Consider the following 21,821-nt stretch of genomic DNA (forward strand, 5'->3'; position numbering starts at 1 on the left):
TCAAAGCCAATAAGTCCAGGTTGGAACAACGTATTTTCATCATTTTTGGTGTGTAGGTACCTGAGAGACAGTTGTACATGATTAAATGCAAATTATGCAAATGATGACTTAATTTGCATAATTAATGAGGACATTCTATAATTACAGTGTTTCATATAATGGTACTGCTATACATGTAATCTATTTAATCTGTGGCAGGCAGAACATCAACAGGTACCAATTATATTTCATGGAGGTATGAGATCTCGGAACTCTTGTTTACGTACGTTTTTGCCCGCATGGAACTAGGGTTCAAATTTATCTTCCAATCTCCAAACGATTCAGGGTCTCCTTACTTTATTTCTGGAACAAATGTAGTCCAGATCCAAACCGTACATACTGTGCAAAATATGTTCTAGTACACATTTGATAGCTGCGATATATTACAAGCATTTCATGCAGCATCACTTATCCCTTATCCTCCTAGACTGTTATGAGTTAGGCCACACTGATTTAATTGTATGGATAACAACTATGCACACATTGATTTTTGCCTGTTCTCAAAAATAATCATCTCGGTGTCTCCGTAGTCTATGGTAGTCTCTGCCGGTAGCTACGGAGGATGGTACCCAGGCTGCCGAAGCTCCACAGAACTCAGTACAGTGCCGACTCATAAATGCCGCAAAAGGCCAGCATTTGCCAGCTTGTCATAAAAGTCACTATATATTAACACAAATTCACAATTATAGCAGCTTTGTATTCCTGTGGTTTAGCAGCATTTTTCGGGCTTGAATTTTTTTTTATTTGCCCATGTGCACTAGTTTGGGGGTCTTCAGAGGATGTTATCCATAAAATTAAGTCAGGTGGCTTTAGGTAATTTTTCATGTAGGCTCACTTTACCTTGTCTCACCTATACTCTCCATGTATATCATCATATTTTTTCCCCTTTAAAAGTACCCGATTCATCAGCCTTTACTATCCCAGTGTTCTAACTTCATCTTTCAGCCTTCAAACTTATAATCAAGACTTTGCTTTAAGAGCTCATTCGTCCTCTTGCCAATGTGTTCCTTCTAGATAAGCACCGTTCCCTCCCTGTCTTTGTCTTGGGCAAAACTTGTACCAGCGTAAAATAGCACTATGTACAACATCTCATAAACCCAAGATCAAGTACCAGCTGTGTTATATGGAACAAAACTGTACACAGTAACGGGGATAGATACAGAGTTTTTATTGTCTCACAATGCTGACTTATTATTAAAAGACAGGTTTGGTAGATAAAGTGTACTAAGAGATATTACAAGCTTCTGCAACTGAGTATATCAATTTAGTTGAGAGTAAAGTTGGGCGAAGGGATTTTCCCTGATATTCCAAACCCTGAAGGGAACAGTTTGGCCAAAAGTGGTGCATTAGCTCCTCCTGAAATGTATTGTGTCACGTTTCGGATAAATCTTTACAGGGAAAAGTTTTGGTGCCGTCGTGTCTGGGTACAGAAGAGCATCACAGCAGGGGGGGGGGCGTAAAACGCTTCTGTTAAAAACCAGGGCTTGAAATACCCACATGCAAGTTGCAATATGCATGTGATTTTCAAGACGAAAATATTCCGAAAATGTAATTTTGCATGTTGAACATATATATGACAGTGTTCCCGTTTGACTGTGGAATAATGCGTGGTAGCTATGTTGATATCACAACATTGCTATATATACTCATCTTAAAATGTAGGGTGTTTTTTCCATATTTTCTCAAATCTATCAATTATTTTTCTCAAATCTATTAATATTTGGTTTGTAGGCACCTTATTTCTTCTGGGTGCACCCCCTACTATGTATAAGTTTCCCTCTATCATAATATATGATTCATACAATAATTAAGAACGTGGTGTTTTAGATTTTCTTATGTACATTGTATCTTGTTTTATATCGAGAAAAGACTGAAGGCTGAATGAACTTAAATTTTGCATGTAGATTTTTTGAATTGCATGTAAATTTTCTACCAACATTGAATTTTGCTTGTAACCAAAAAAAAAAAAATGTTTCAAGCCCTGAAAACCGTTCTCTCTTCTCAGCAGATACACCTTGCCAGAAGGCAGTATTTAAAGTTAATGGATGAGTGTTGAAAGGATATTGACTTGTGCTTCCCAGAGGCTAAATCAACTAAGTAAAAAACTAGACATTCCATCATCCTTGAAAGGTGATCATAGAACTTAATGTTCAATGTTGCCAGCGGAGAAAAGTAATGTAAACCTTTTAAAAGGTTCCATTTTTTAGTAAAATCTGTTATATAATAAATTTCGTATTTTGGTATGAGCTGGAAGGATTTTGATTCAGACTCTATTAGTCCAATAACTCTGTTAGTCATGCATTCAAGCTTAAGCATCAGAGTTATCAACCAAGGATCGATTGAGCTGTTTTAGAACTTGTATTTTTCTAGAACTATCGCAAAGTGGAACTTGCTGCCACAAAATACAGCAGGGGCATCATCGCTAGATACATGTAGCTTAGATGTGCATGTTCGATGTAACAGGTCGTTCAAAGTAATATAGCCAGCTGCCGCTGCACTGCGTGCCTGCGAAGCTGGTGTGTTACGCTGAAGGGCAGTTATACCGGCTATATCGTATATACAGAATACATATGAAAAACTCTGAGATAATGCCTTTTGTCAGTTTTATTTGTACATAAAAATGTTATTCAGAATCATTGCCATATGCTGACAGTCCTTTCTTAGCCAATTCTACCTGTCATATACACAACAATGGGGAGATGGTGTCATCTAGATTGCCATTTACCCTACTGCATTTTGCCTTGACGAATATTGACAAGGACATTTAGCGAAAAATGCACCATCCCAACTGCCATAGATTGTGCCAGTGTGAACTGAATAACTGTAATTTGGCACCTTCCCAGTGCCGCCATTATCCAAGGGATTTTCATCTGCTAGTTTAATCTGAAACATAATGTGACATGCCTTTGAAGAAAGTGAACATTCTATCCTATAACTTATGACCTGTCTCATCATCATAACTTTGATCATATGCATTTTCAAACTTCTCCCAACTTGGAGCAAACTTATGATTGCTACATGAAGTCAGAGGGACAAGGTTGAATGTGAGGTTACATGGATTGAACAGACTGTTTTCTTTAAAAGCATTTTCGGCAGCTAAAGTTGCGACGTTAGTACCTACAATAAGAAGTCAAAAGGGAAAAGGTTGAATGTGAGGTTATGTTGATTGAACAAACTGTTTTCTCTAAAAGCATATTTAGTAGATTTTAAAGGTTGTATCAAGGTGGATCCTTGTATAATATTATGCAATTCTACATTTTTGGCATCTAAAGTTGCAACGTTAGTACCTACAACAAGAAGTCAAAAGGGAAAAGGTTGAATGAGGTTATGTTGATTGAACAAACGTTTTTCTCTTAAAGAATATTTTAGTAGATTATAAAGGTTGCATCAAGGTGGATTCCTGTGTGCACAGTTCAACATTTTTAGCAGCTAAAGTTTCAATGTTAGTACCTACAACAAGAAGTCAAAAGGGAAAAGGTTGAATGAGGTTATGTTGATTGAACGAACTGTTTTCTCTAAAAGCACATCTAGTAGATTTTAAAGGTTGCCTTAAGTGGATTCCCGTGTACACAGTTCAACATTTTCGGCTGTCGGCAGTGAGCTAAAGTTGCAACATTAGTACCTACAAGGGAATTAGTGAGGTAAGCATTTGTGCCCCTCCCACCAGAAATGGCTCAAAAAAATATATTTTACTACCCTCGTGAGTTAAACCGCGCTCCAGTTCGGTGTACATGTGGTAGTTTATTTGTCTCGGGAGGTAAGACGAAGGCTAGATGTGGAGCGACTGTCTACGCTTCCCGTTCCCATGACGACATACAGTTTAGCAGAACCCATCAGTCATAGTTGACGCCTATTCAAGAGAGAAACACTTTGATCTATAGGATCCTGGTGTACGGTGCTGTAAGGCCGCACCAAGTCATTTTTATGGATAACGTCCGTGCGGGCATTGATTTGGGCCTGTTCCCAGAAAAAAAACAAGAAGAAAACCCGCTTCCTGTAACTATGACTAAAGAGTCACAAGAGTGCCGCAAATTGTATAAATTAAAGTAAAACCTGTAACGCAAAATATGAACACAAGAAACAGGACAGGACAACAACTGCTGTTCCACTGATTTATTGCTGTTTTCATAAGTTAAACGAATAAAAGAATTGTTGGTGGTTACTCTGTGCGCTTTCATTCAATTGTGTCCTAATAATAACATTTGTCGTCCCTTATAGTATATTTCAAATCTAGACATCTTGTTTTTTTGGCTCCTCTTGTTTTTTTGTTTTTTTGTACTCTCGCATTAGATTTAGTGTCTACAGAGGACGTCATCCACAAAAATGACTTGCTGTGGCCTAATATTGAATAATGACATGGTTTGTGTTTGTTTTGTTCAGGTCACAGAGAACTCACCCTGGTCCTGTGGTGTCACTCAGCGACAATCCAACCGACTCCAGTAAGGTGAGAAATAAAAGTGGAAGACTCCAGACCAGTGTTCTGTTGCCTGAGGGCCATCTGTTTTCGTGCCCGGTTTTTAGAGGTACAGTCAAACCTGTCCAAGCCGACCATCCAGGGGACCAAAGAAAAGTGACGACCTTGGACAGGTGGTCTCCTTGAAGAGGGTCACCTCACAACATGACTGAGACATAAATGGTTTCCAAGTGGAGATGTTTTAATGTCAAATGCTGTAAATGCATGTGGGGAGGGTGGCACATGGAAAAATTTACCTCAAACAAAAACATCATCCAGCAGTCAAGGAAAACTGGCTGGTTTCTCCATGATTTCTCATAAGTTATCATCAATAATCAACATGATCGAAAATGATGTGGTCACCATAGGCCATGAGCAGGTATCAGGCCTTGAGTGGACCCAACTCAGGGCGGTCTGTTGGCCAGGTGGTCATCTTGGACAGGTTGCTTATCTAAGCTTGTGTCAATGGGGACAATATTTGGGACCAAGAAAAAGCGGTCACCATGGACAGCTTGAAGAGGTGGTCACCTTGGCAGGTTTGACTGTAGCTAGTGCAAGGAGCCCCGTTACAAAACGGATGGTACCCATGCACTCAGGCTAAGTGTTCTAGCCAGCCTGATTTTTTACCGTGATCAAAATTTTGTTTGACGTAACATCATGTTGAGCATGAAAACACAACAATCCTCAAGGGAGTTAGTGGGCATGCTCCCTCAGGAAAAGTTTGAAATCTTGACCCTCTGAAATGATTAATTCTTGCATTTTGAGGGACAAATTTGCTATTAGACTATGCTTGATTTAATGACTTTGGATCTAACTTCTAGCCAGCCTTATTTTTTTTCGGCCATCTAGATTTTGTTTGACATAACATCATAATCAAGCATAAAGCATGACAATCTTCGGGGTTCCAGGGGTATGTTCCCCCAGGAAAATTTGGAAGTCTTGACCTTCTGAAATACTATTTTCTGCATTTTGATGGGGAAAATTTCCTGTTGGCCAAAGCTTAGTTTAATGACATGATCTCTTTCTGTATCTTTACACGCTGATTTTTGTCTGTCAAAGAAGACATATTGGGTAAAATTTAGATGACAGAAAAAATATAGACAATGTAATTTAAGAATCATGCACAGCAATAAATAAATCATAAATCAGACGCAAGACCAGACACTGAAATACTAATTAAATATTCTGGTCTTATTGTTCTTAGTTATCCTTCTATTAGTTTGACCTGATTTGCGAAAAATCTTCTAAATGAGAAGTAATTTTCCTCTTTGGTCTGTATAAACAGCGTGCAAAATACCTGGTTGCCCAGTTGCCCCGGGCAACCAAATTTTACTTTGGGCAACCTATTTTTGAACCAAGGTAGCCCAGTGTGCTACCTGTCCTGGATTTTAAGAATACCCCTTCCCCCGTACATCATGCCCACTTGGCTTCCACCACTGTAGCCGGCAGATGCTTTTTAATTTTAGGTATTAATGGCTATTACTAGTATCAGTTAAGTTTCTAAAGGCTGTTAGAATTTTTGTCAAAGGCGTAACAATTTACTTAATTTGAGGAAAGTAGTAACTTATAGGTGGGGCAACCTAAAATTCTGATGGACTACCTAATTTTTGCCGTAGGTACTGGGCAACCTGGTTTAAAAAAAGTATTTTGTACACTGATGTGCAATGTTTGATGGATGACTGTTTGTCTGTTTCAGCTGTTAATTGGTTTCGAGACAGGCATGATCGTGCAGTGGGACCTGAAGACCAAAACAGCCGAGTGTAGATATGCATGTGAGCAGGTAAGGGGGCCAAAAGTCACACAGGGTTAGACAATCATGATCATGATTGCATGGTACCGTAAATATGTTTGATTTCGTAGTGGTTTCATATTTTGCGGTAGGAAAAAGGTTTTGTTGTGTTTTAAATTGGTGGTTGAAACAAACCCGTAGCACAGTTAGAAACTACGATGTATAATTATACAATTAAAGTACTTGATTAATTTTACTAAATTACCTTTTCATGCTGTTTTATCTTGTTTATTTCTCTAAATGCAAAAGTTCTGTAAGTTTCATTTGAAAAGCTGTGTAACATGTGGTTAAAACTTGTGCAAAAGCCATGTAAACTACGTACACTACTAGTAATTAGCTGCAATTGCATGTGGCTACTGTATCTACATATGATTGTATCATGCATATTATCATAAAGCCAGAAGGCGTTGACCAATCAGAAGGCTCCATTTCCTATTGGTTATCAGGCTGTTACCTAAAAAGTGGTCAGTTATTAGAATAACCGACCACTTTTTCGACCGTACCATTATACAAGGAACATGGCACTAACACTAGTGTGAAGACTTGTAATATTTATCTATTAAAATGTATTGTAGTTATTTTGAATAATTTATTTGAAGAATACAACACAATGAAAAAGATATATTAAATGAAATTTAAACAGAAGATCTGTACTGTACCTTGATCTGTATCTAACTTCGAGTTGATGTTTTGTTCCCACAGCAGACATTACATTCCCTGGCCTGGCACCACGAAGGCAAGCAGTTTATGTGCAGTCACTCTGACGGCAGCCTGTCGGTGTGGAACTACAGGAGCCCCAGCAAGCCTGCGCAGGTGTTCCAGCCCCACGGGCACCCTGCACAGAAGGGCTCCAAACCTGAGGCGTGCAGGCCCATCATGAAGGTGGCCTGGCCGACACAGAGAACTGGGTAGGACTGAGTATGCTCTTAATTTACTGATAAACATAAAATAATAATATTATTATAATTTCAGTAACATATTATACCTGATACATTTGTACTTTCTTGGGATATCCATTTAGTAACTATAAGTAACTGCAAAAGTTGTCCTGGATTCCAAAACACAAGTTAACGTACACAAGAATAAAAAGGACAACATTACATTGCTAGTGCATGAATATATGTCTAGAATGACTTAACTTTTGATACATTGATTTGCTCTTACTTGAGCTACACTGGTTTCATCTACGCTGTTTTTGCACGGAAATACTTAATAATGAGTCCTGATTTGAAACTGTTATTTGTTTGTGAATGTTGTGTAGATCTGATGATAGATTGTTCTATCATGTGAAATTGCTTCTGTGTGAAGCATTATTTTCTTCTTTGCATTCGTTTTTGTTTTTTCCAGTGTAATAGTTCCATAGACAGTCTCTGTAAAAACATGATGGAACAAAAAATTATGGTAGTACTGTTAGTACTACTACTACACATAAACAAGACATAGTGCAATACTCAATAGGTACAATATGTTAGTTTGTAATTTCCCTGTCTTCAGCTTCATCTTGGTTAGCAAAGCAAAGCCAATAGAGAGAGAGTGAGAGCTTCCCTGTATCAACTAACTGTAAATCATTTTATGTTTGCGGTAGCAAAAGTTAACAGTCTGAGAAAAATGGACAAGTTGACTTATTTGTTCACCCGGGAATGTAAAAGTACTGAAAAAAATTGATTTACAGTAATGTTTAAAAGATTTTTAAAATGCAGTTTTGATGCCTGAACAGTCCGACACGCACAAGTTATTCTTCTCCTTACTTTTACCTAATGTGCCCCATGGGTTCAGTAATTCAAACAAGTGGTTGTGATAGGAGTTTTTAGCATATTGTATGTTCTAAGTCCCTTAAAAAAGGAACACTAATCTGGAAAGTAGAGAAAATGTATGCTATGCTAATATACAAGCATAGTAAAGAAGTTGGAAACTACATTGATCAGTGGCTATCCCTGTTTTCTGTCCTAAAATTCTCTTGATACCTTTTCAGTGTTGTTTCACAAACTTGTATCCAGACTAAGTAATGACTATTATAACATGATGATTGTGTATTTTTTTGTCTGCAGGGACCCGTTTATAGTGTTTTCGGATGGTCTGCCGTACGAGAGATCGGGTCGGCGTCCCTGTATCACTGTCATGCAGGGCAAGTCTGTGACTGTCCTGGAGATGGAGTATCCAGTCATTAACTTCCTACCTGTCAGCTCAACACCCTGGCCTAATGGTAACACCAATTTACTCTTAATTATAGTGACAAAGATTTAATTGAAATACAAAGTTCTGCTGCAGTTACTGCAACTACTAGAAAGACAAAGAATTTCTTCAACTGTTGGGGCCAAAATATGAGCATTTAAGGCCACACCAATTTAATTTCTTGTTTAACAGATTTTTCTAGAAAAATAACGGAGCGGACGGGAAAAAAAAAAAACAGGCCTAGGCATCCTATTATGGCCCAAAATGGTACGATAGGAGCCATGAAGTCAAAATTTAAACAATGAATTTTGAACTTTTAATGATACCACTGCATTGAAAGATGGAATAACTGTAACAACTAGGAAGAAAAGGGCTGTTTTCAACTGTTCAGGGCAAATTATGAGCATTTTGCAGTTACTGTATTGATTCTGATTTTTTTTTTTTTTTTGCAAATCAGAAGAAAATGAAGCGGGCAAATCTGTTAACCAAGAAATTAAATTGGTGTAGCCTTACTAGGACTTGTTTTAGCACTTGAATATTTTTTTCTATTTTGAAATCAGGAAAAAAAGTTGATATAACTGGGTTGGCCTTATGAAAACGTCATTTTATTTCTCAAAATGTGTAAACAAACATTTCAGAGGGTTTTGAAATCCAGATTTCAGATTGCCACTAGTCAAACCCCCCCAAAAACGCTAGGGTTCGCATTTTTTTTGCTAGGGTCAATCAAGAAACCAAAAACATAACATTTTTTCCTAGGCCTTATGAGAAGTAGAATTCTCTATTATATGTGTAAAGTTTTGTGTAGAGATATATAACAGTTAATTATAGAGTTTAAGCTTGTTCCAAAGGAAAGAACTCACCATAAATTTTGGTTGATCACGTCAACCTTCGTCAAATGTATGATGCAATCGCTGACTTTCCGGAAGTCGGAAGCGTGATGACGTCAGGAGCGCATCAAAGGTGGCACTCCTGACACCAACACAGATGAGCTTTCATTCAAATATATAACAATTGTTTTTGTTTTTCTGTTTGTTGTTCTGCAGACTTCCAGGATCCCTACGCCATCATAGTGCTGCTGGAAAATGACCTTGTAGTAATAGATCTAACCACACCAGGGTAAGCCCCTCCCATTGTTTGGAAGGATCCCTGTCGGAACATTATGAATTATAAATGTTGTTGTGTCGAGAATGGAGAATGTTTCAAGGCTCATTTCTGCACTGAGTGTCAGGTTGTACATGTTAATGAATGTACAGTAGCGTGTGCATAGTCTAGTGGTTTGTGACGTACCTTGTCTCTGGACTAAGACCCCATTCAGACCAGACTTACATTTAGCGGTTTCAATCGTTTTTTCAAAAAACGATTTTTATTTAACCCAGTGTGAACCGTTTTTTTAGGGGTTAGGGGTGCAGTCATGGCTTAATGGCTAATTAACCAAATATTCGCCAGATAGGGTTTTTGAAAAATCAGTTTTGTAAGTCTGGTGTGAACGCTAGGGCTTTTAGCCAGGTTTTCCCCCGCTAATTATTTAGCGGTTTCAACCGGTTTTTAAAAGTCTGGTCTGAACGGGGAATAAAGAGGTTAGGAGTTCCCTAAGGAAGGTGACAAATGGTCACCGAAACGTCGTCCAAATAAAACACTTGGTTGTGTAAAAAGAGTCTCTTTACTCAGAAAATCTATCCAGTGAATGAGTAACTGATTACCTTGATGTCTAACCTCCATCGACATTTCTTTGCTGAACTTATTATCATTTGTGGCTTTGGGAAAATGACAGCACTGAGAGGGTATTTGACTGGACCCGGCGGTTCTGACTTTATTTGGATTTCTCAAGGCCACTCCTCCTTTTATTCACGAGTTTCCCATCCCCACAATGCATTGTGAAAACGGGTCTAAACCTCATTTGCATAGGACAGGAAGGCATTGGAGTTGACATTAGGTGTCGGGGCATTTTATGCTCAACATTAATTAAATTGCTATGGCTTGAATCAGACAACAAATAGAGAATGAATTTTTTGGAATATGTGGTTTGTAACGTTATAGTGGTAACGCTATACTGATGCTGTAACATTACAAACCACATGTTCCATTTTAAAAAGAACACAAAAACTTCATTCTCTATTTGTTGTCAGATTCGACCCATAGTAATGTTGAGCATAAAATTCCCCAACACCTCAAAACACAGTGAAAAGCAAGCTGTTAACGTCAACAGGATCATTCCGATGCCTTCCAGTCCTATGCAAATGAGGTTTAGACCCCTGCATTCTGGGGATGGGAAACTCGAGAATACTTTTTCTGCCAGTGCAGGGCTCTCTAACTCAATTTTAAGATATTACTAAACTTTTTGAACGTAATCTCCCGTAGGTACCCCTGCTTCCAGAACCCCTACCCCATGGACCTGCATGAGTCCCCCGTCACATGCTGCACGTATTACGCCGACTGTCCGCCCGAGATGATCCCAGCCTTCTACACCGTGGGCTCCAGACAACAGAAGAAAACTGGCTTCAGTGATAAGGTAACACACAAGAAACAGTCATGCCTTCAAATATCAGAGTTATCAACCAAGAATTGAGGTGTTCAAAAACTCGTATTTCCCCAGAACTATCATAGACTGGAACTCGTTGCCACCAAGCACAGTTGGGGCATCATCACTAGAAAGCTTTAAACAACTCCTGCAAGTAAATGTGCAAAGATTGAGTGTAACAAGTCATTCAGTGTGATACATTGTATAGCTAGCTGCCGTCGTGCGTGCCTGCGAAGCTGGACAGGTGTGTTACGCCGAAGATACAGATACAGAACACCCTAAGGAGGCATCATCATCATCATCCACTGTATACTGCGTCTACAGTCATGTGGAAATGTCCTGTAGCCACATTTAGTCTCTCTTCATCCCTTTCCTCCGTGCCTTCTGCCTCGCGAGCTCTCTAAGCTCCTTGAGTTTCTTTTCTGTTGCGGGAGACCCTAGCTATAGCCCTCTACGCTTCAGGTCTCCCTTCAACATGCTGAGTAGGTTGATACAGTGTCTCCCCCTGCGAGCTTTATATCTCTAAGAGATTAATATATGAAGGAAAATTCCAGGGCTTTTTGTGCAGGTGTGTCTTGTGGCATTCTGAGAATATGTCCGAACAAAGACCACTTGAGTTTCTCAACTTTTACGGAGAGAGGTGTTATATTGCAGACCTGCGCACCATCACAGGTCTTCAATGGCCAAGAAGCAGGGTGACCAACAAAATCTGCAATACAACACCTCTTTCTGTAAGGAGGCATGCCCCTGTTTATTTTGGATCTCAATTTGATTCTGCACACCCTCAAGATCTAGCGACCAGCTCTTCCACATAATAACAAATAATTATTGAATGAAGTGAAAACACTGTACTGTGCTATAGGAATGGAGGGGTGTACAGAAAGTGTACAGAAATGAAACGAAATGGAATGAAAAAAGCACCCTTCAAAAAGCAACCATCTCTTTCATGAAATAATAATGAAGTGAAAACACTGTATGTATGGGACTCTGAAACGGTGTACAGAAAGTGCAAAATGAAATGAAAAAGAACAAAATAGCACGAAACAAAATAAAAAAACACAAAGTAACAGAAAGAAATGAAATAGCAAAATATAAGGAGCAGACCTGTGTGAAGTGAGTGGTGAATAAATAATATGACAATCATGTTTTATTTCTTGAACCTGTTCAATACTATTAGGCGATGTTGATTTGATGATTATGGATGACATCCTCTGGGAACTCCACAAACTGATGCGAGCGTGCGAATAAAAAAAGTTTGGCAAACTGTTGACCTCAAAACCTGACATGGCCTGGTAGTGCCCAAGGGGCCGCCCAAGAGTGGGCATGGGAAGACCAAGTCTTTTACAAACTTCAGGAGCTGGGGTCACCTGAACTGGCTTTAGGGTCCACGTAGAGAACAGATCAACCTGACAGACCCTGTGCAAATCTGCTGCTGCCATGCATCAATTACTGATGCTTGTGGGCAATTGATTAAACGGAATTTGCAAAAAAAAAGTTGCCTACATGATTATAAACGTAATATCTAACAAATAACAAATCACACATTAAACTAAACAACTAAATTCTCATTTCTTCACATTTTCTTCTTTTCATTTGGAATACATTTTGGCAACATTAGTATCGCTTTCCAATATTCTTTTTGCAATATTATTTACGACATATGTTTCCTTATATGTTTCCAAAGTAGCTGCTTTGTATGATTTACAGTATGGTCGAAAACTTTTGTTGGAAATGGTTGAAAATTCATGTGTGTGCAGATGTCATTCATATAATCAACTCAACATGGCTTAAGGAGGTATGGCACCTTCTCCTTCATAATGTTAACTGACAAATAAGAGCCGGCAGCTGTGATTTATGTAACACCGGCCATATTCCCACGGGGAACCGGTTCTTTCCCAGAAACACCCTCAGATCAATACCACCAACACGGTACCGGTTGTACCTTAGGCTACACCAATTTAATTTCTTGGTTAATGGATTTGCCCACTTCATTTTTTTCTGATTTGCACAAAAAAAAAAAAAAATTCAGAATCAACTGCAAAATGCTCATATTTTGCCCTGAACAGTTGAAAACAGTCCTTTTCTTCCTAGTTGTTACAGTTATTCCATCTTTCAATGCAGTGGTATCATTAGAAGTTTGAATTGCTTCATTGTTTAAATTTTGAACCAGCCTGGTGTGTTGACTTCATGGCTCCTATCATACCATTTTTGGCCATAATAGGATGCCTAGGCCTGTTTTTATTCTTTATTTTTTCACCCGCCCGCTCCATTATTTTTCTAGGAAAATTTGTTAACCAACAAATTAAATTGGTGTGGCCTTAGTGCCAGAGATGAATGTTATTTGTCAGGACTGGTGATGACTCCAGGTTGTCACCTGAGGGGACACTTACACCCCAGAATGTTGTTAACATAGAACTCTCTCAGTAAACCAGTGTCTCCAATCGTAGTCAATTACTTTAGTCCTGATGCACTGTACATCAAGTGAAGTTCTTTGTTGTCAACAGACATCGGTCAGTCAGATTTGCCAACAATGCCCATTCATTGGTAGGACTAAGGGTTCTAAATTCTTGATCTCAAAACAATACTCCTACTTACTACTATTAACTGAGTATGATTTTTACCCTTTTTCAGCTGAGGTACACTGTTGTGCCTGTTTCTGGTACTGAATTGTGTACACTAACACTATTGTACCTGTTTCTGATACTGAATGTTGCACGCACTTAAACTGTAACTATTATTCTTTTGCAGAATTGGCCTGTGAAAGGAGGGGAGTGGGGCACCTCCACATGTAGCTATCCTGAGATTATCATAACAGGGTAAGCATAGTACTCAGTTTGAACCAGGTTTGCTTTATATGAAGTTTATATCTCAATACGAGTGATTGCCACAATGTCACGGCCAGCAAGAGGTAGGCAAAAAGCGTGTGATGGTCAGCTGATTTTCCTACAAATATTTCGCATATGTAGTACTATATTAAAACAAGGCCAAAGGGCAGTTATACTGGCTATACCAATACAGATACAGAATTTGCATTTATATGAATGTAAATAAAAACAGCAATTGCTCCTATTGAATCTGTTGGCTCTTTTGAATCTTGTGATTTTCTACTTAAAAATTAAGATTTTTTTTTTCATTTAACCCTACACCATATGTTTTTGGTCACATTCATTGATCAGAAAAAGTGATCATATTGTTAACCTGAAAGAAAGCTTTACCACAGGGTGATGTAGAATACATACTGTAGTTCTGTAGAACTTACTAGAAATCATTGAACATTCATGAAGTGTCAAAGTTTTCTGGTTGCTACCATTTAATCAGTCATGACATAACAAAACAGACAATTACCAGTCAAATTTGTCCTGCAGGCGTTATGAAGTATATATATGGAAAGATAAAACTTTGTATGCTGCAAGATGTTTTACATGATTTTTAGTGCATTAGTGATGTTGTCTTTCATAGATAAGTGGAAATTAAACTAAAGGAGATTTGATTCACTTGATCAGAAAGTCTTCATCAGCTATCTGACACATGTAGACACATGATTATGATTTTTTTTTTCCTCACATGTGATGTCAGCACTGGGTCAAAGTTCCTCTGAAGAACAGTTGGGAGAACATTTCAATTTTTCACCATGTAAACTACGAAGTTGAACTCAGATGAACTTTCATACTGACCTTGCCTTTGAATTTTTGTCCTGCACAGTCATGCAGACGGGTCGCTGAAGTTCTGGGATGCCTCTGCAGGTAGGATGGTTTCCTTTTTTTATTAGAGACTTTCCAAGAATTAAAGAGAGATCATGTTGCATTGAGGGGTTGCAGTCATTTCCGACGATGATGTAAAGCCGGCGGCCTTGTAATGTAATATAAGTAGTACATTGGTTTATTATTGTTGCTTCACAACAAACATTTACAGTCTCGCAGTGTAAGTAGTAACTCGCACTGAATTGAACTGGTAAACATTAATATAACAGGTAGTGACATAATAACATATTTAAAATACAGGTAGAGATATCACGATTAAAATCACTCGTTACATATAGTCGTGCCAATTATTCATATAAAAGTAATGACAATATCATATTTAAAATAGAGGTGGAAATATCACATATTAAAATCACTATATTACAAATAGTAGCAGCACAAGGATCTATAAACTAAACCAAAGTCAGGTAACAATTGTGTGACTAGTAGTTAATCAAGCGCGTCATGTATGGGACAGCACTGTTTCTATATCTCTCCGTTCTACAGCGCTGGAGTTCTAAATTATTAGAAAAACTAGTTTGACGGCTAGTAATAGTCTGTCTGTGAGGTGGCAAAAGGTGACGGTAGTGACCAGATGTTAGCAGGGATCTGGCAAACTTAAGAGTCAGTTCCTCACGCCGCTCGTGGAGAGTAGATAGACCGAGCTGTGAGCAGGCTTCAGCATAGTTGGAGTAGTCGGGTCCCAGGATAATATGCACAGTTCGACGCCGGATCCTCTCAATTCTGTCAGACTGAGACGTTGTAAGGCCAGAGTGCCATACCGGAGTTGCATATTGTACTTGAAAAATCATCATGCTTTACCTCATCAGTTGTGGATGACTGCTTTACCTTTAACTTAAAATATTGACTTCTTTTCTTTCATGCTACCCAGTAACACTACAGCTGCTGTACAAGCTGAGAACCAGCAAGATCTTTGAGAAGCAGCCTCTGAACCAGAGTACGGAATATGAGGAAGATCCCTTTGCAATAGTGAAGATCGCGATGTGCTGTGAGAGCAGAATACTGTGTGTGGCAGGCACGTCAGGGCACGTCATCGTCTATAGGTACAACAAAGTGGAGACCACAGTGGACGTACCAGTAAGTTTCTCTTGTTAAGTCCATCTTTTTGTTTGTTATGCTTACCTTTGGTTTTTTTTTAAACTTCATTTTTTTCTCTTCTTTTTCCTCTCCAAACAAAATTATGATAATGTCAATGACCTGGACCAGATGTCTGTCACCATGGTAACTGGTGCTGTAGCAGACATCTTGTGGTGTTGGATTACATTAGGTAGCAAGTTGGAGTGGTTGTTCATATGTGTTAGACTGTGATTGTTATAGTAAGAATGAAGAGAGCAGTAGTTTGTTAGACCAGACTATGTGAAGGTAAAAGCATTCCATGGGATAGGGTTGATTCAACTTACTACATATACATGTACATTAAAAGATGTATTGACTAAAAAATTGACTTCAAAAATTCATTTTTACTGCCCTAAAATCACTTTGGCTACCTTTAGTCAGTGGCTTACCCTTCCAATAATTCCATAACCTCAATATTTTTCTTTTCTTCTAGACCCTTGAGATAGCCCTGGTGTATGAGGTGGATGACTTGGACTCTCCCGACACAGACCAGATCCCCCCTCCCATGCCACCCCCCTCCAGCAGTGTGGGATCTGCCGGGTCAGGGGGCATGCCCCAGCCCCTCCCCCCACCACAGCACATCGTCAGAAGGAGCTGAGAAAGTGGGATCCCCCCTGCTGAAGGTCTGTATTCTTCATTTTTATTGCCTTCGTCAGAAGGCTATGTTTTCGGTTTGGGCTTAGTGGAGCAGCTTTGTCTGTATGTAAGTCAACATCATACAAAAAGTTGTGGATGGATCGTTTTGATATTTAGTAGGTGAGTACATGTAGCTGTTGTAAAATCAAAGGTAAAGGTCAAAAATGGTCCACCTGCCTTTTTCCAACAGTACTGCAGTGGGCTTTTTATGCCTTAGTTGATTGTACGTGCTCAGCATAANTTTTTTTTTATTCGCACGCGCGCATCAGTTTTGGGGTTCCCAGAGGATGTCATCAATATAATCAAATCAACATGGCCTAACTTGAAAAGTTGTGAGTGGATTTCAATGATATTTGGAAGGTGAGTAGAAGTTATGGAAACAAAGCTCAATTTCAAAAATGGTTATCCTGTCATGTTCGGACTTCCTACGTTGCTGCAGAGGGTTGTGTTTTTTTTTGTGTGTTTTTGGTTGTGTACAACATAACTCGAGAAACTATGGATGGTTGTAATGATATCTAGACGGTTAGGGACAGCAAAAATGAAGGTCAGCTTTGATGACCTGCCTCCTAGCGGGTATGTGAGGTACTGCAGCTGAGTTTTAAAGTTTGAGGTAATTTTTCAGAAGTGTTAGGTTAATGATTTTTTTAAGTAGTCAAAAGCTGTTGGGACTGGGAGTACGTGGTTTAACTAGCAGCTTGTTTGGAACTGTAACTGTACTGTGCTATGCAATAAGTAATAGAAACTGAGGCCATACCAATTTAATTTGTTGGTTCTCGGATTCACCTCTTCATTTTTTTTCTGATTTGAAAAAAAAAATTCTGGTTCTGAATCAACTCAAATATGCTCATATTTTGCCCCCAACAGTTGTAGAAAGTCCTTTCTTCCTACATTGTAGTTGTTAATGTTTTTCCTATCAATATAGTGGTTTGATTAAAATTCAAAATTCATTGTTTGAATATCAACCCAGCCTCTCTGTTGACTTCCTGGCTCCTATCGCAGCATTTGGGGCTATAATAGACCTTTCTTTTTTTCACCCTGTCGCTTCACAGTTTTTCTGAAAAAATCTGAGAACCAACAAATTAAATTGGTGTGGCCTGAAGAATGGGGAGCATAAATAGATTGTGTATATAGTTTGTACAGTCAAACCTGCCTATAGTGGTCACTCAAGGGACTGGCCAAATTTGACCACTATGGCCAGGTGACCACTATAGAGAAACAGCCGGTTAGTTGACCCCCCCCCCAAAAAAAAGGGACACATGCTTTGAGTACCAACAGTGATGTCTTTATTCTGAAACATATGAATACATACATTTGCAAAGGTAAACCCCTTTTATATGTACATGTGTTAGTTCAATAATTTGTTGTTCTTTTGCTTTAGTTGTACTTTATTTTGTACTTGCTTGAAAAAAAAAGAAATACAGAAATATTGCATGGAAACATTAACTTGACATCAAAGATACATACACTCAACATATTCAGTACTGTTAATCTATTCTGGGACAATGAAACCATTCACATAATTTAAAACATACAAAATCACTGGTTGTCATTTACTGTTCTTGTGTACATACTAGTACTACATGTGGCTAAAGAAAAGAAAGCAAATCAAGCAACAAACTTTCAACTCCAAACAAATTTCTATCGACTGCAAAATCATTTAATCTAAGCTCAGCTTTCGACGATTTCTTCTCACTCTCTCTGCCAGTCGAATCACTTCCACCTTTTGGAATAAGTTTGGCGTCCGTCTTTCCGCTTTCGCCATCGTTTCTCCGCAATCGCCACGTTACTAGTACATGTAACGTTAGTTGTTGTTGTTAGTCGAAAAGTGGAAGAGAACGACATCGCCATGTTTTTGTTCTTTGGTGAACACTTGCTTCGCGCGACCGACATACGCCACAGCGAATTCCAACCACGTAAATAAGTTATTTTGTACCAAGATGCTGTCTATTTAGTTAACAGCAAAATAATTGTTCGTCAGTTGCCAGTTACTTTCCGTTTTTGGTCGTTTTTGAACATGAAAACTTAGCGAAAACTCTCCTTTGTTTACGGCTTGGGTTTCTCCCCGCGTGGGTTGTCTGCCTCTACCATTATGCCAATGTGGTAGTCAACAGAACATTTTCTCCTTTCAGACTTATATCTTTTCTAAAATATCCACTACAGTGTTAAATTTACATCTAACATTAATTGTAGTAATGTATTTCAAATGTTTTCATAATGTAATTACGTCATTTGACGCTAATGAAGTTAAATAAAACTCGGTGTATCTACCTCCATAACAGTGGAGTCTTCCGATGACCCCAATTGACCTCCCTCTGCAGCCAACATGCGCCATCTTGGAAAAATACGAAACGCATTTTCGAGCCAAATTTCTTTAATTATGCCCATGAAAAACGGAAGCTATGCACATATCTACGCATTTCAAGGAATCGAGAAACCAAATATGGATATTCTTAAGTTTTTTTGTAAAAGATAATTTGCCGTAATCTTCGCCGAGCGGCCGAGTCCATTTGAAAGCTCCATGCGGCACGCACGGCACTGGTGTTGGGGAAAACGCAGATATCAAAGACACCCGCGACCGCAGAAACTTCGTGTCAAAAGTCAGTTTTCCTTTATTTCATACACATATGGAGTCTAATTTTCAGTTCACATTTTAGTAATGTAGCGATCGGAAAATTATCACAAGGCTCATAACGGTCGTAGCCCGAGGTGGGGTGGTGTTACGGCCGTGGTGCTTAGTGGGTTACGGTCAGCCGCGACCGCTATCGGCGGTGTTGACATGCCGGCGGGACCGGAATGGGGTGACCGCTGACCGCGTTGAACAGTGACCGCTATAGACACGATTCTTAATGCTTACGTCAATGGGAAAAATTCAAGGGACCGGCAAAAACTGACCGCTATGGCCGAGTGACCACTATACAAAGGTGACCGCTAGTACAGGTTTGACTGTACATGTATGTGTACAACAGAAAATAATCAAAAGTCAACTAGCCTGCATTCATGGCCCAGGACTCCACTGTCTACATGTGGAATAACCAACAAAAACAAACATCACAGCTTTTAAAGATTTGCTTGATTATGGCTGACCACAAAGTAAGGAAAATTCCCCCTACATTTGTATATGTCTAAACTAAAATGGGAGACTGCCAAGGACACCTCACCTCAACTCACCTTTCCCTTTGTCTGCCATGTAGACTACTGCAAATTTAAAATTCTATTACAACAATATGAAAGAGACCACATCAGTCACGTAGTCCCATCCCCACTGATAACAGCCACGGCTATTTCACCATTGTTGAAACTGTGCCAAGGGTCGTTGAGATGAGTCAGTAAAGTACGCGGACCTGCGAGTCTGTGAAGTATCGAGATTAAAGGATCAGTGCTCCACTATGTCTTTTCATACAGCCCTGTCCACAGTGGCTCACAATGAAGCTCACTAAGGCTACAGCAAGTAATATTTATGGATGACATCAATTTAATTTTCACCTGATTTTGAAAAAGAAAATATTCTTGCCTTCTGACAGTGGTTAACATGCCAAAAATGGAAAAATGGGCAAAGGTGTCTGTTGCCATGCTGGAACGTGAATGGCAGATAATTATAGAGGAGACTGATTTAATATTTTGTCTTTTACTTTGATCCAGTAATGTACAAATGTATTTCATTCCTTTTATTTGTTACGATGGCAGTGTATAATATTATGTGATGCTCTCACTGAATCAAAACAATTTGTACAAATCACAATGATTAAAAAATTATGTTACAAAGTTGTTTCAGTGAGAAATGGATGTTGTAATAGTTAGTAGTAAACTTAGCACAATATGGGTATCATTTCTTGTTTAACATGGTTTATGATCATGTCAAAATTTGATCATGTAGAATCTTCTTTTTTTTGGCTCGCCTTGCTTTTTTTTGTCCTATCGCATTAGATTTGGAGCCTGCGGAGGATGTCATCCAAATAATTTACTTGCTGTGGCCTAATGTCTTGTCACAACATCACAGGACTTTACTCATGAATGTGAATCTGATTATGTTTTGTGGGGAGTTTTACACGGTGAAGGTTCTTACTAGAATTTTCTTTTCACAGTGTAGGGGTCGGGTACAACTTTGCTGGGCATCCATTGTTTTGCTTTTAACATTCAAAGGCTAATTGTTCTTACTCAGGAATATCAATAAGTTAAATTGTTACTCTTTTGTTTCTTTTTTTGCACTTTGGCGCATTTGAGACTGCGATCACGATGCTTCGTCTTGCATGCATGTCTTGGCAAGCTAAGTTTGCCGGTTCAAATCCCGAAACCGATATATCAGTAATAATCAAGTCAAAGATAAAGTACATGGTAACACAGTTTCTTCCTTGGTTGTTTCCCTGTCCTTGGTGCTGAAAGGACATTACTGTTACAAACATAACCTGTTATGGCATAAGACTTTATAAAACCAACAAAGAAACGGATATTTCAGTAATAATCAAGTCAAAAATAAAGTAACACAGTCACATCCTTGGTTGTTTCCCTGTCCTTGGTACTGAAGGGACATCACTGTTTACAAACATAACCTGTTATGGCACAAGAGTTTATAAAACCAGCAAAGAAACGAATATATCAGTAATAATCAAGCCAAAAATAAAGTAACACAGTCACATCCTTGGTTGTTTCCCTGTCCTTGGTGCTGAAAGGACATCACTGTTACAAACATATCCTATTATGGCACAAGAGTTTGTAAAACAAATAAAGAAACGATTATATTCAGTAATAATCAAGTCAAAAATAAAGTATCACAGTCACATCCTTGGTTGTTTCCCTGTCCTTGGTGCTGAAAGGACATTACTGTTACAACCATAACCTGTTATGGCATAAGAGTTTTCTAAAACCAACAAAGAAACGAATATATCAGTAATAATCAAGTCAAAAAAGTAACACAGCCACATCCTTGGTTGTTTCCCTGTCCTTGGTGCTGAAAGGACATCACTGTTACAAACATAACCTGTTATGGTATAAGAGTATATAAAACCAACAGAGAAACCGATATATCAGTAATAATCAAGTCAAAAATAAAGTAACACAGTCACATCCTTGGTTGTTTCCCTGTCCTTGGTGCTGAAAGGACATCACTGTTACATATATAACCTGTTTTGGCATAATACTTTATAAAACCAACAAAGAAACGAATATATATTCAGTAATAATCAAGTCAAAAATAAAGTAACACAGTCCCATCCTTGGCTTTTTCCCTGTCCTTGGTGCTGAAAGGACATTACTGTTACAGACATATAGGGCTACATCAATTTAATTTGTTGGTTCTCCGATTTTTTCAGAAAAAATATGAAGCAACAGGGCAAAAAAAAA

The 21,821-nt window shown here is 38.7% G+C and overlaps 1 protein-coding gene across 1 annotated transcript in view; it reads left to right on the forward strand.

The window, feature by feature from the left end:
- Positions 1-21,821, forward strand: part of LOC109485137 (syntaxin-binding protein 5-like) — a 104,124-nt gene that overhangs the window by 40,582 nt on the left and 41,721 nt on the right. The window contains exons 5-14 of the mRNA XM_019788571.1: positions 4,420-4,483; positions 6,189-6,272; positions 6,984-7,189; positions 8,330-8,484; positions 9,497-9,569; positions 10,812-10,962; positions 13,603-13,607; positions 14,674-14,714; positions 15,604-15,809; positions 16,295-16,471. Coding sequence (XP_019644130.1) covers positions 4,420-4,483; positions 6,189-6,272; positions 6,984-7,189; positions 8,330-8,484; positions 9,497-9,569; positions 10,812-10,962; positions 13,603-13,607; positions 14,674-14,714; positions 15,604-15,809; positions 16,295-16,471 — 1,162 coding nt within the window. The remainder of the gene's footprint in view (positions 1-4,419; positions 4,484-6,188; positions 6,273-6,983; positions 7,190-8,329; positions 8,485-9,496; positions 9,570-10,811; positions 10,963-13,602; positions 13,608-14,673; positions 14,715-15,603; positions 15,810-16,294; positions 16,472-21,821) is intronic.

Source organism: Branchiostoma belcheri, unplaced genomic scaffold (genome assembly GCF_001625305.1).
Source record: "Branchiostoma belcheri isolate BF01 breed outbred unplaced genomic scaffold, Haploidv18h27 scaffold73, whole genome shotgun sequence".
In the NCBI taxonomy this organism is placed as follows: domain Eukaryota; kingdom Metazoa; phylum Chordata; class Leptocardii; order Amphioxiformes; family Branchiostomatidae; genus Branchiostoma; species Branchiostoma belcheri.